Raw genomic sequence first — 12,289 nt, 5'->3', positions numbered from 1 at the left:
CCTGTACCCTCCCTCCAAAATCCCTGCTTCCAACTCCCTCCTGGAGCAGAAGGGGAACTCAAAGCCGGCAATCGCGCCAAAGCCCGGGACACAGAGCCTGGGCTCGGACCCCGGACCGTGAAGGACCGCGCTCTCGCCCCGTGGCTGCGGGCTCGGTGAACTCACCTGGTGTCGCGGGCGCAGGCGGCCCGCGCGGCAGCCGAGCCACAGACCGAGGCCGAGGCCGAGAGCGGCGCCCAGCAGCACGGCGGGGGCCAGCAGCGCGGGCGCGGGCCGCAGCACGTCCCGGCCCAGCAGCAGCCGCGCGTCGCTCGCACAGGCCGCGGCGCCGCGGGCCATCGCGGGCGCTCAGACGGGGGACCGGCAGCATCCCGCCCGCCGCCGCGCAGTGCCCCGGCCCGCGGCCCACCGCAAGGTGCCCACGGCGTCCGCGATGCGGCCCTCGGAGCCCGGGCGGCCAGGAGCGCGGGGCGCTCGCCCACTTTCCGGTGGGTGAAGTCGCCTTCCCCTTGCTCCTCTCTGGCTTCCCTGCTCCGCCCGAGCAGGAGGGAGGAGCCTGGGCCGTCCGCCCAAAACTTTGAGGCACCCCCGCCCCCGGCCCTGCCGCTGCACTGAGCATGCCCACCAGAGGCGCGCTCCCAGCCCGCAGGACTTTTAAGAGGGGGTCTTGTTTTACACCAGGCATCCTGGGCTCCGGTGGAGAAAGGGTGTCCCCAAGCACCCGGGAGGTTTGCTCCTTTAAACTGATAGACCGCTTAGATAAGCTAAGCTTTTAATCTGATGATCTCATTAACTTTCCCACTAACCTTCCGTGAAGGGTGCTGTTCACTGCCCATCCTCTAGAGGAGGAAGCTCAAGGTCAGAGCAGTTCAGTAGCCTCAAGCAGACTGGACTTCAGCTCTTGCTCCTTCCTCTAAGGGCTGGCCTTCCTGGGGCCTCACAACCTACCACTACCCCAAATTTGCTACCCTGAAGTTCCCCGTTTCCTACGGCCTGTGCTTTTCTCTAAAGCAATGTGTAAACAGATTGCCACACCCTGGCCCCACTAGCTCTGAGACAGTGGGAGCTCTTCCATTTGCTGGGCATTTGCAGAGAACATGCAGTGTCTTTCTGGAGCAGGGATCTGGTTGGATCTCCAGGCTGTGTGGAGACACACAAGGCGATGCCATCGTCCTGCTCCTTCTGAATGCAGAGTGCCTGCTAGCAATCGTCCTGGGAGCCAGAGTGCAGCCAGGGGCACATGAGTGCTCCCAGATGTGTGCTTGTGCCGGCTCCTACCTGGATTCCCCGTGAGAGGAGGGCTGGAGGTAATCCAGGGATCTGTTTCAACAGAGAGGGCTTCTGTGCTGAGCTTCTCGCCCTGGAGACCAGGCTCAACTCTCCAGTCTGTTTCATCATTTCCCTCTACCCTTCCAGGTGGGCAAGGTGGGAACTATTATCCAAATTCCTCATCTTTTTTACGGATGAAAAAACTTACAGCTAGAAAGGAGAGGTGACTTGCTCAAGGTGCAACTAAGGAGTGCAACACTCAACCCTGCGCCTGTCTGGCTTCAAGGCACACAGTCTCTGCTAGCTGCTTAAATGTTTCCTCAGAAGAATTTCCAAGGCTCCTGGGCACATCTGCAGGGACAATAACCCTGTGCTTTATGCTGGCTATTTCGTGGCATGCTCAGGCTTCAGTTTTCCAAATGTAAAGGCTGGTGCAGTGGCATGCATCTCTAGTCCCAGCTACTCAGTCCTCAGGAGGAGGGGCAGGTGGATGGCTGCATCCAGGGATTCAAAGTTAAGGTCAGCCCAGGCAACACAGCAGGACCCGTCTAAAAAAAGGGAATCATGTAATGTTCATTGCACTTTACTTTATTACAAGGTTGTTTGAATATTAAAATGTCATTTTAAATGACTCGCTGCCATATAACATTGCTGCTCCAGTAGGATGCTTGGCATTTAGCCTTTGGCCTTGTCTCACTCTTGACACAGCCAGGTACCACCTAGGACAGCAAACCTACTGTGGGAATGTTGGCCTCTCTCTCTCTCAGATCCTTAACCCATCACCTTATCCGTGACAGGTCAAGAAGGCCTGTCCTTGGAGATGTGTGTTTGGGAGGTGAAATGCCAGCCTCAGAGGCTGCCCAGCAAGAAAACTGGCAGGAGAGGAATTCTTTTCCCCAGTGATCAGGCATGAGCTGTGCCCATAGGGGATGAGAAAGGAACAGGAAGCAGACAAACTGCACCCCACCCCCAATCCCCAGGGCAAAGCCAAGCCAAGCCTAGTCTCCACGTGTCCCCAAGAAGGGCTCAGAGGAGCTGCTCAAAGGCTTCCAGGCTCCAGACATGCTCTGCCCTCTTTCTGATTCTCCAGAGAGAGTCAGAAACTACCTGCCTCTCCCTGGGAATGTGCCCCCCTGGGCAGTTCCAGGGGCTAATCCAGTGAATACTGAACCCAACAGGAAGTGCGGGTCACCTTTTTTCTCTGCCTGCTCCCTGCCAGCTCCTCTGATAGAGACATCGCAGGCTCTCTGCAAATGCCCTAACGCCTTTCGGTTTCCTAATAGGTGGGTGAGGGAAGCGTGGGGATCTAGTCCGGTGTCCAGGGATTTCCTAGAGGAGGTGAGGCTGAGCTGGGATCCAGAGAACCGGGTGGGCTTTAGTAGAGGACCCCTGGTAATCCCTGGAGTCGGAAGAGGGACCTGCTCTGATTTGGGTAGTATGGGACACCCGGCAGAGCGCGAGCAACCGGGGCGTGACCGCGCAGCGCTCAGCCTCACCAGCCTGGCTCCCTGGCTCCCTCCCACACCCCGGGCGCCTCCCGGCCCGCCAAGTCCAGATGCCCGTGTTTGTTCCAGAAAACTTTCCGCGGCAGCTCGCACTGAGCATGCTCGGCGGCGGGGCGGGCCTGGGGTCCGGAAGCCCAGCGACTCCGCGGCGCCTGCCGGTTTCGGGGCGCGGGACCCCGGCGGGCGATGGGTCCCGTGGGCGCTGGGTGGCGCGCCACGTGGGTGCTGGCCGGGGGCGTCCTGGTCGCGGCCCTGGCTCTGGGGGCCCGAGGCTGGCTCCCCGCGGGCCCCGGCCCGCTCCATCACCCCTTCGGCGAGCAGACTCCCCGCACGTTGCCCGCGGCGGGCCAGGTCGGGCCCTGCCCGGGGACCCCTTCGGCACCCAGCGGGGCAGGGCCCGAGCGCAGAGCACAGGTGAGCAGCGCCGCCCCGGGCTCGGGTGGGACCCGCGCGGCCCACGGTCTGCAGGCCGGGCGGGGGCCTTTAATATTGGGCAGAGGACGAGGAAGGGGAGGCGGGATCCGACCGCCGCGCCTGGAGGTGTCGCTAAGGTGCCTCCCGCGCGCCCCAGAGAACCCCGACGGGAGGGGGCGGCTCTGGATTGGGGGTGAAGGCTTGGCCACGACCAGCGGCCAGGTTCGAATCCTGCTTCGCGTTCTAGGAGCTCTGTGTCCCCGAGCAAATCACTTCACTTCTCTTTCTTTGCACATACAACCCTGCCTAATGGTGACTCCCCCAGAGGCCACTGTGCGTCTGTTAAAGCGGTGGCCACCTCTTCTTGGGAAGGTGCAGCTTGTGACATGAGCTTCGGGGGTATTGGCTGGATTTTTACCACACTACACTTTCCCTGATGAGTTTGGCCATCTCCCACTTGGCCTTGACCCTGGTCTTTCTCTGTGTCCAAACTTGGAAAGGCACCGGATACCCTAGCTCTCTCCTCCTCCCCAAGCTGGTCACCAGCCTCATGCCTTCTCTCTCTGATCAGGTCACTTGTCTGCCTCTGGCCCTTGGTGAAGATCTATCCTAGATTTCATTCCTTAATTTGTGCCCCATCCCTTCCCCCAGGCTCTAGGGGGATCTGTCCAAGGTCTGTGTCCCACCGCTTCCCTCTTCCTTCCTGGCTGTCTCATGAATCCTGGCTGCAAACCCAGAGATTTCCAGGAGCGCCTTCGCCAGGCGCTGGATCATTGATGCCCTTGGAGTCCTCCCACTCTCCCCCAGGGCCAGCTTGCAGTCCTGCCGCTCTGTCTGGTGCATGCCCCAGGGCTCCCTCATGGCTGCAGAGGTTGAGAATGCCTCTGATGCTTCCTATGTCATGTCTTCTCGGTTTCAGTATGAAGCACTGCACTGTGTCTGTGAACTTTGAGCTGTAAGTAGCCCAAGGACAGCGCATTTTCACTGGGTCCTTTCACTTGCTTCTGCCAAGGGAAGTGGGAATTATCTGGCCCATTTGTGGAGGAAAAAACCAAGGCCCAAGAAAGCATGGCCCTGGCCTCGTGCTCTTCTGTGCCTGCAGGTGCAGGGTGGGCTCCAGGGCCAGATTGTGCTGGAACATTGAGGTGGACGTGGGCCTCTGTCAAGAGCAGGTGTGGAGGATGGGCCTGCTGAGAGGAGGGACAGTGCCCTCTGGGAAGTGCCTGAGGCCATGCAGGACCAGAGTGAGTCCAGGTCATCTCCTGCCCTTGAAGGAACCTTCGAGTGAGCACCTGTGTCCAGGTGCCCTCTGTGTCTCTAGCACCTGCCTCACCTGGGTCCTGGCCCTGCCCATGCCAGTTCTTCCTGCATCACTCTGGGCCTGTCTCAGACAATCCTTCCATAAGCTGGACAGTAAAGAACTTGGGGCTTCTGTGGGTCTTGGGTGTCCCTGCCGTGAGCACTCACCCCACTCTGTGGGGCCTGGGGCAAGGTTCCCCACAGTGGTGGAAGACTCTCTCCATAGCACGATCCTAGTTCCTGAAGGTGCCTGTTAGCTGTTTCTGTGTGATTGTCTGAAACCTTCCCTCCCTCCATTCATTTTATACACACATACATGTACATATACACACATGCACATACACACATGTGTATACGCAGACATACACATGTTCATAGGTATTTACACCTTTGCTGAGGGCCATGCTGTGTGCCAGGGGCTGGGGAAGTACGTTCATAATTGCACAGTGATTAAGTACTTTTGAGCAGAGTGGTGGGGAGCTATGAGGGAGGGCTGGGAAGGAGGGTCATTCAGTTAGGTGGTCAGATGAAATCGTTCAGCTAACGTTCAAAGGATGAGTGGGTTTATCTAGGGAAGGAGTAAGAGAGAACATCCTGTGTGCACAGAACTTCATGGTGAAGCCCCAGGTGGGAGGGACTGTGATATGTTCCACTGTCTTTGGACCCGTGATGCCCTGAATCCCTTGGTTGGAACATTTGCTTCATTGCCTGGGCCCCTCGCTGTCTCCTTCCTATGGGAGTGTCTTCTGTGGTTTCTTCATCTGATGCTCACCGAGACTGCCTCTCACTGCCCAGTGGTTCTCAAAGTGGGGCCCAGGAACTGCATCTGGGGTCAAAGGAGTCAGAGCAATTTTTATAGTGATACTGAGACATTATGTACATTTCCCACTCATCTCCTTACCAGGGGACAGTGGACTTTTTTGAAAGTGACACAATATGTGTATAGGAGAAGATTTAACCCAGAAGCAGAGTTGAGAATTCAGCTTCTTTCATTAATCCAGACTCAGATGAGGTTTGCAGAAGCATAAAACACTGCTACCCATACTCTTATTTTGGAGAATGTAGTTATTTTTCATAAGATATGCTGCTTATGTGGATGTGCAGTGGGATTATTATGCCTATCTAAAAGGGAATTAGTGTTTTTTTTATTTTAATGAGGATTGACCCCAGGGGTGCTCTACCACTGAGCTATACCCTAAGCCCCCTTTATTATTGAGTTTCACTAAGTTGCCCAGGCTGGCCTCAAACTTATGATCCTCCTGTCTCAGCCTCCCAAGTTGTTGAGATTACAGTTATGTGCCCAGCTTGACACTCAAAAATATTCTAACTCTAATTTGAAATATAGTAAAAATATTTTCTCTGTGATAAGGAAAAAAACAAAATATTAATAAATATAGTCTGGTCTGGGGTTGTGGCTCAGCAGTAGAGCGCTCGCCTAGCACGTGTGAGACCCTGGGTTCCATCCTCAGCACCACATAAAAATAAAATAAATAAAACAAATATAGTCTGCACAAAGCAGAGTTCTTGGGAGCCCTCCATACTTGTGGAGGGTGTGAAGGTTCCTGAGACTAGCACGTTTGACAAGCACTGCTGTATGCAAGCCCTACCTGACGCCCAGGGACTTAGGGAACGACAGATGTACACTTCAGAACGAGGCCCACATCATCACGGTTTGTGTGGGTATTGTTGTGTTTTTGCTCTTCTACTTGAATATCAAACAACAGTGATCTGGTTTAGCTGTGAGGTTAAGGCGAATGTACTGCTGGGTGTGTCCCAGGTTGGGTCAATTAATGGAAAAAGAGAAAAAAATTCCAGCCCGAAACACAAAAACACTCAAGGTGGTGGACGCTGCCACGTTGCTGTTATGAGGTACACTGATCTTGGCTTTCTGAGCAGCTCTCCTGGCCAGGGAAGCATCCTCAAATACTTCTTGAGAGCTTGGCAAGGTAAAACGGGGTCTCTGGGGGCTTCCGTGCTCCTCTCCACCTGCAGGCTGCAGCACGGCAGAGCTCGGACCCCTCTGTCCTCCATGGCCACGCATGCCTGGGGTGATCTGTCCACTGACAGCCCCAAATTCTGACCTCCAGGGGTGACTTCCAGGAAGTCCAGCACAGATCCGCCTGCTAGACTCCGTGGAGGCCCAGGGGCATGCCACAGGCCTGCGCACGGCGTGAATCGCTCCTCGCCGCCCTGCTGCTCCTGGTGCCCCTCCTTCCTGTGCTGGGCCACAGCCTCGGCACTGCCCTCGGCCTCCTCACTGGCTCCTCCCCATGTCCATCAGCCAGCAGGTCCCAAGGGTTCCATTTCAGAACGTCGGTGTGGCCTTCACTCTGTATGATGACCCCGTTGGTCCTGGCTGCTGCCCTCGGGGACCATCGGGAGCCTTCCAGCTCGTCCCCCTCCCACCCCTGCCCACCTTCTCCGTTGTCAGCAGAGCAGCCCGGCGGGTGTCCCACTGGAAACAGCCTCCTCCTGCCACCTTCACAAGGCAGCCCACCTGCCCCCCCCCCCGCGCCCCCTGGTACTCAGCAGAGGCAAGTTCCCGGGTGGCCTGAAAGCCCCTCTATCGCCCCTTGCACTGTGACCTCACCCAGGTCTGTCCTGCCAAGTCACCCTGCTCTGGCACCCTGGCCTCTGCTGCTCCTGACCGCTCCAGGCACACACCCTCAGGAGGGGATCCCCAGCCCGGAGGCTGCTCCCCGAGAGGCCCAGCCCTCTCTCACCGCGTCACCCTCTCAGGAGGCCGTCCACGTGGCTGCTGGGAGCCACTCTCTCCTTTCCCCAGTTTTCTTCCCAGCACCGTGACGACTTTCTCATGTCCTCCTCTCCCCTCCCCGTCCGTGGATAGCATAGGACGCGCAGCACATTGTTGTTTACACTCCTCCTGTTCCTGAGAGCAGGACGTCTGTGCCTTCTCCGGGGTTGACCCCATTTACTAAGCAGCACATGGTAGTGATCAAGAGCGTCGTTGTGCGTCTTTGATTCTCCCTCGCCTGCTCCAGAGGAAGTAGCGGTAACCAAGACGTCATCGTCCTCCTTTTCTTTTTTAAAAAAAGATTTTTTTTTAAAACAGATACAACACTTTTTAAGATCTTTATTGTATGTATTCATTTTTATGTGGTGCCGAGGACTGAACCCCGTGCCTCCCCCACGTTAGGCCAGCGCTCTACCACTGAGCCATAATCACGGCCCCCATCTGTTCTTGACAAGAGGCTCGGTCCAGCTCCAAGCCCCATTTTTTTCTCATTTACAAGACAGCACTTTTTCTAGTTCCTTCTCAGTTTTATTGCAGATGATGGAGAGGTGACACGGTAGTGGCAGTGATGACATAGTTACAGTAGTGCAGTAACGGAGGGCACGAGTGGTGTGGGGCATTCCCCGGGTGATTGCTGTGTGCTGGGCCACGCTAAGTGCTCTACGTGCATTATCTGACTTAATTCTTTAGGTAGTTCTGATGAAAGGACTCATCTCCATCTTACAGGCGAGGAGGCCGTGACCACAGTGGTTCCAGGTGCGGGGAGGCTGTCCACCCAGACCTGTGCTCCCCGGGCACTTGCTGTTAGTGGCTGGCTCCACAGGAAAGGGTTTTGTAAACCTGGGCATCAGTGCTCAGGGTTCGTTTGGCATCTGTCCCCTCTTACTGGGCAGTTCCAACTGTCTCCCAGATGGCCAGTGTGTCAGCTACATTTGAGGTGCAGAATGGCCCCCGCGTCTGGAGGCTGCACAGTGGACAGTTCTGTCACAGCACATTTCCTTGGCTGCAGAAGGCCCTGCTGGAGCTCACGGAAGGCAGAAGGCAGGGAGGGTGTTGGAGAGGAGGCCTCCCAGTCAGCCATCCCCCATCCCCTGCCCACGGAATGCCCACCAGACACTGGCCACGGCATGCCTGCCAGCCACTGGCTATGCCCCACAGCTTGGGTGGGAGAACGAGGCAGACCAAGGTGATGCCTGCTCTGGATTCCCAGAGTCGGAGGAGGGTAGCCAGCAGTGTGCTGCTGTGTGTGGTGGGCCCCGAGGGCTGAGCGGGCACACGTGTGGGCAGAGTGGATGGAGAGCCATGGGGGTGGTCAGGGAAGGTGCTGAGGAGGTAACAGATGCCGCAAGTGGAGTGGAATGAGGGACAGCTGGGGGGGCTCCACATGGTGGGGCTCACGCCCTTCCATTAGGGCTGCCCCCAGAGGGTTGTGTCCAGGGCTATAGAGGCCTGCAAGGACCAGGCCTGGAACCCACAGCTACACAGGGTGGCTTGCTCTGACTACAAGACAGGACACGGGAAGGCTGTTCAGGGGACAGAGACAGTAGCCACACAGCCCCTTCTGTGTCCAGTGTGGTCTCAGCTGGCATGTCCCAGAGTCTTGGTCCACACAGTACCACAGGGGCCATCTGTAGCAGTGGAAGAGTGCTCCCAGTCCTGGAGGCTGGACGGTCCCAGGTCAAGCGCTAGCAAGTTCCATGTCCTGTGAGGGTCCAGTCTCTGCCTCCAAGATGGCTGTGTCCTCATGTGTTAGAAGGGGCAGGGCCAAAAGCTCAAGAAGAAGCCTAGCTAGTCCCCTCCACGTGTCTTAGGGGGACTCACCATGTCTGTGAGGGCAGACCCTCGTGGCCTAATTACCTCCTAAACCCCTTAGTACTGTTACCTGGGTGCCCACTTCATCCTGAGTGTCGGAGGGACACAGCGCTCTCATCCACGGTGCACTCCTTCCCCCCGTAACCCTACGTGTCGACCTGAGAGTCCGAAGTCTCCCAGGAAGCTCACCTCCGTCGACCTGGGTGAGACGCAGGCTGGGGGAGAGCAGGAAGCCGAGGCAGAGTCCCTTGCGTCATGATCCCGGAGGTCCAGTTGGTTAGGAGCTTCTGCAGAACAGCTGTGGAGCAGCCCCAAATAGACGTTCCCTCCCAAACAGGAGAAGCGGGGAGGACGACGACGGGGCCCACCAGACCCCACACCTGCAGGGAAACATTAACACCCCAGGCTGGAGAATTATCCTGGACTGCGTCCCCTGCCTTCTGGACACAAGGGCGGGGCTTGGCACGGGAGGCCCTGGTGGGCCGGCCCCGCTCTGCTGGGTGCACTCAGAGCAGCCCCCACGGGTGGGCTGGGCGCCGGTGACCCTCCAGGCTGGCCTAGGAGGTTTAGCTGTCCTGGGTCTGGGGGCAGCCCCGCCCCCACAGTTCACTGCTGCCTGCTCTCGTGGGGTCCCTGTGGTGTTTCACCCCATTGACTGTTCTCATCCGGGCCCCAAGCCCGTCCAGGCACCCTGTGAAGTCCAGCTGGGGACAGCCATGTCTCTGTAGCTCCTGCAGTGTCACACCCTGTACAGCTGGACACCACCAAAGCTTCTGCTTGTGGCCTCCAGAGGATGCGGGGCAGCTCTGCACTGGGATTCAGGAAACAGGCTTGAGGCGCCCTGGGCCGTGAGCACCAAGGTCCTGTGGGCATCCTGGGCACATCCTTGACATTCTTCTGCCCCCGAGACCCTGGGATGGGAGAGCAGCCTGGAAGGTCTTGAGGATCCGCAGGATGCAGTCAGGGTCCCTCTTCCGTTGTCCTGATCAACAGCCTGTGGCCTCCTCAGGGCCACACGGATCTTTCTCCGGGAGCTCCCTTGGCCGCTGCCTTGGGATCCTCTCCGGAACCCTTTTCCGTCTTCACGGCCTGGCTGCCTGAGCGTTTCCCAGATAGTAAGGGCGCTCTTCTTCTGATTATAAATTCTCTTTCATTTGTTGGTTTTCTCTCTGGTTTTGCTACAAGCAGTCAAGGTGCGCCCTGGGCCCTGCTGAGGTTCCTTCTGCCAGATGCCCCTGTGCCTTCCTGCGAGCTCTGCCTTCCCCAGAGCATCACAGGACAAGATTCAGGCGCGACTTCTGCCACTTTGTAACAAGGATGGCTTTTCCTGTGTCCATGTTCACCTAAGATTGCATCAGGATGGCTTTATTGTCTGTATCCTTACCAACATTCTGGTGGGCACCTGACTCATCTGCAGGGAGTCCCTACTTTCCCTACAGCTCTCCTCCTGCTGAACCTGGCTCACGTCCGGTGTGGGCGAGGGAATGGGCACCCACCGGAGGGATGGGCTGGCTGTGAGATAAAAGCTGTGAAGGTAATGTGTCAGGATTAAAGACAAAAGGCGAGGATATTTTTAAAGCAGGGGCGTGACCAGTTGAGTGGACCAGAGGGGTCTGGCTTCTAATAAAGAAGAAGCTCACACTTGCTTTATTTATCGCGGTACAGATCAAGGGACGGGTAAGTGTAAAGTTTCTGTGGGGGAGGAGTCTTGATTAGGGGCTTGCTGCCCGTGTGCCAGGGGTCTTGCAGTAGACAGGTTATTTGGCATTTGGTGGGCTATGCCCATCTCTGGGAGGCTGTTTGATCCTAAGGCTGTGAGCTAAGATGGGGCCAGCTTGATCCAGGCGTCCGGGGAGTTACACCCAGGAGTTCCTGAAAGAGTGGCCTCTCTGCCTTAATGGCTTGAGCAAACCATGGTTTATGCACACATGGCCCCCAACACCCGAGTCCCCTCGAGAACGCCTGTTACGGTTTAGCCTCCCCATTACCCAGTTCCCAAGCTGCTTCCCAGTTTTAGGTATTGCTACAGCAACAGCGCACCCCGTATCAATTTCTGTTCATTGCCAATTACCCAGTCTCAGGTGTTTTGTTATGACAGCACAAACAAGTGAAGACACCCACTCCCGTGTGGCCATTGGGACTGGACCTGAGACCAGGCCTGAGTGTCCTGCTCAGCCCTCCTGCTCATGCGTCCTTCTTAACTACACAGAAGCCAGCGAGAGCGGATGGTGGGAGCCCAAGTCCAGAGCAGCTGCTTGGGTGAAAGGCAGTCCCACCACCGTTCCCATGAGGCCTGGAGGGAGTTCCTAGTTACCCTGAGTCTGGGGAGAGCACTTTAAAATGAGGCTAATACTCCGCGGTTCTTTCGCGTTCTTGTACCACAGGCTTGGAGAGCCAGCTCAGGACCTGGCACGCTGAAGGGGCCCCATCCAGGGCAGCCCTTAGGAGCATACAGGAGGGGGGGGGGGCTCTGGCCTTCCAGGGTCCAGAGTTCACAAAGTGGAGCGGAAGGGCCTGGTTGGGTGCAGTTTGGATAAGATCTCTTCAGTCATGAGGTAGGCAAGCTGGGGGAGCTTTGAGATGGCCCCTTTTCAGAGAGGGAGTGGGCTCAGAGAAGCTGAGACTTGGCCGAGGATACCCAGTGAGTAGAAGCTGCTAACTAGAACCCAGTTCTGACTCCCCGTCCGGTGTTTCACTGCCACCCCAGCAGCTTGTGGGTTCTTGGGAATCACGATGCTTGGGGCTTGCCGGGGCCCCCGCCCGTGGAAGCAGACCTGGGATTCCAACACAGATCTGTCGGCGGCATTTCATCCACACCGTGCTGTGCCCTAGACAGCTCCCAGAAGGGCAGTGTGTCTGGGCAGGTGCTTCCAGACGTGGAAGAGAGGTGCCGCTCCTCTCCAGGGAGCTGTTCTGGAAAGTGACCGTGGCCCGCTCCCCAGGAGTGTGTTCCTCAGCTCACGACTCTGGGCCTGTCGTGTGTTTTAGGGCCTGTTCTGTAGGACGTGGCTGCACGTGGAGCGCTCTCACCTGAAGACGGCAGGTGAGTTTTGCTTCAGGTGGTTTCTCATTGTTCTGACCCTGAGTGGCGGCACCCAGAGCCCACCCTCACCTGCGTCACCCTGTGGGTCCTCGCGGTGTCCCCCCACCTGGGCAAACAGGTTGTTCCCTGAACTCACAAAACAAAACACGGAGAGCATGCCTGAGCGGTAGTGAGGACACAGTGCTGAATCAG

The 12,289-nt window shown here is 57.2% G+C and overlaps 2 protein-coding genes across 12 annotated transcripts in view; one reads left to right on the top strand and one right to left on the bottom strand.

Annotated features, from left to right (window-relative positions):
• Positions 1-851, bottom strand: part of Evc (EvC ciliary complex subunit 1) — a 52,840-nt gene extending 51,989 nt beyond the window's left edge. For 2 of the 6 annotated variants that reach the window (XM_046423536.2, XM_046423541.2), the window contains exon 1: positions 166-542. In XM_046423536.2, coding sequence (XP_046279492.1) covers positions 166-339 — 174 coding nt within the window. In that variant the 5' untranslated portion in view covers positions 340-542. Of the gene's footprint in view, positions 1-165; positions 543-806 lie in introns of those variants that run through there. The other 4 variants (XM_046423537.1, XM_046423538.1, XM_046423540.1 and 1 more) reach the window with 3 other exon arrangements.
• A 1,625-nt stretch (positions 852-2,476) lies between these two features.
• Evc2 (EvC ciliary complex subunit 2) overlaps positions 2,477-12,289 on the top strand; it is a 97,820-nt gene continuing 88,007 nt past the window's right edge. For 2 of the 6 annotated variants that reach the window (XM_058572418.1, XM_046423478.2), the window contains exons 1-2: positions 2,890-3,188; positions 12,043-12,097. In XM_058572418.1, coding sequence (XP_058428401.1) covers positions 2,961-3,188; positions 12,043-12,097 — 283 coding nt within the window. In that variant the 5' untranslated portion in view covers positions 2,890-2,960. Of the gene's footprint in view, positions 2,553-2,884; positions 3,189-10,313; positions 11,696-12,042; positions 12,098-12,289 lie in introns of those variants that run through there. The other 4 variants (XM_058572416.1, XM_058572419.1, XM_058572415.1 and 1 more) reach the window with 4 other exon arrangements.

The sequence above is a fragment of the Marmota monax genome, unplaced genomic scaffold, assembly GCF_021218885.2.
Source record: "Marmota monax isolate L192 unplaced genomic scaffold, Marmota_monax_Labrador192_F-V1.1 WCK01_AAM20220418_F8-fsc00009, whole genome shotgun sequence".
NCBI lineage: Eukaryota > Metazoa > Chordata > Mammalia > Rodentia > Sciuridae > Marmota > Marmota monax.
Note: the sequence above shows the minus strand (reverse complement) of the source record. Positions and strands in the feature narration are given on the sequence as shown.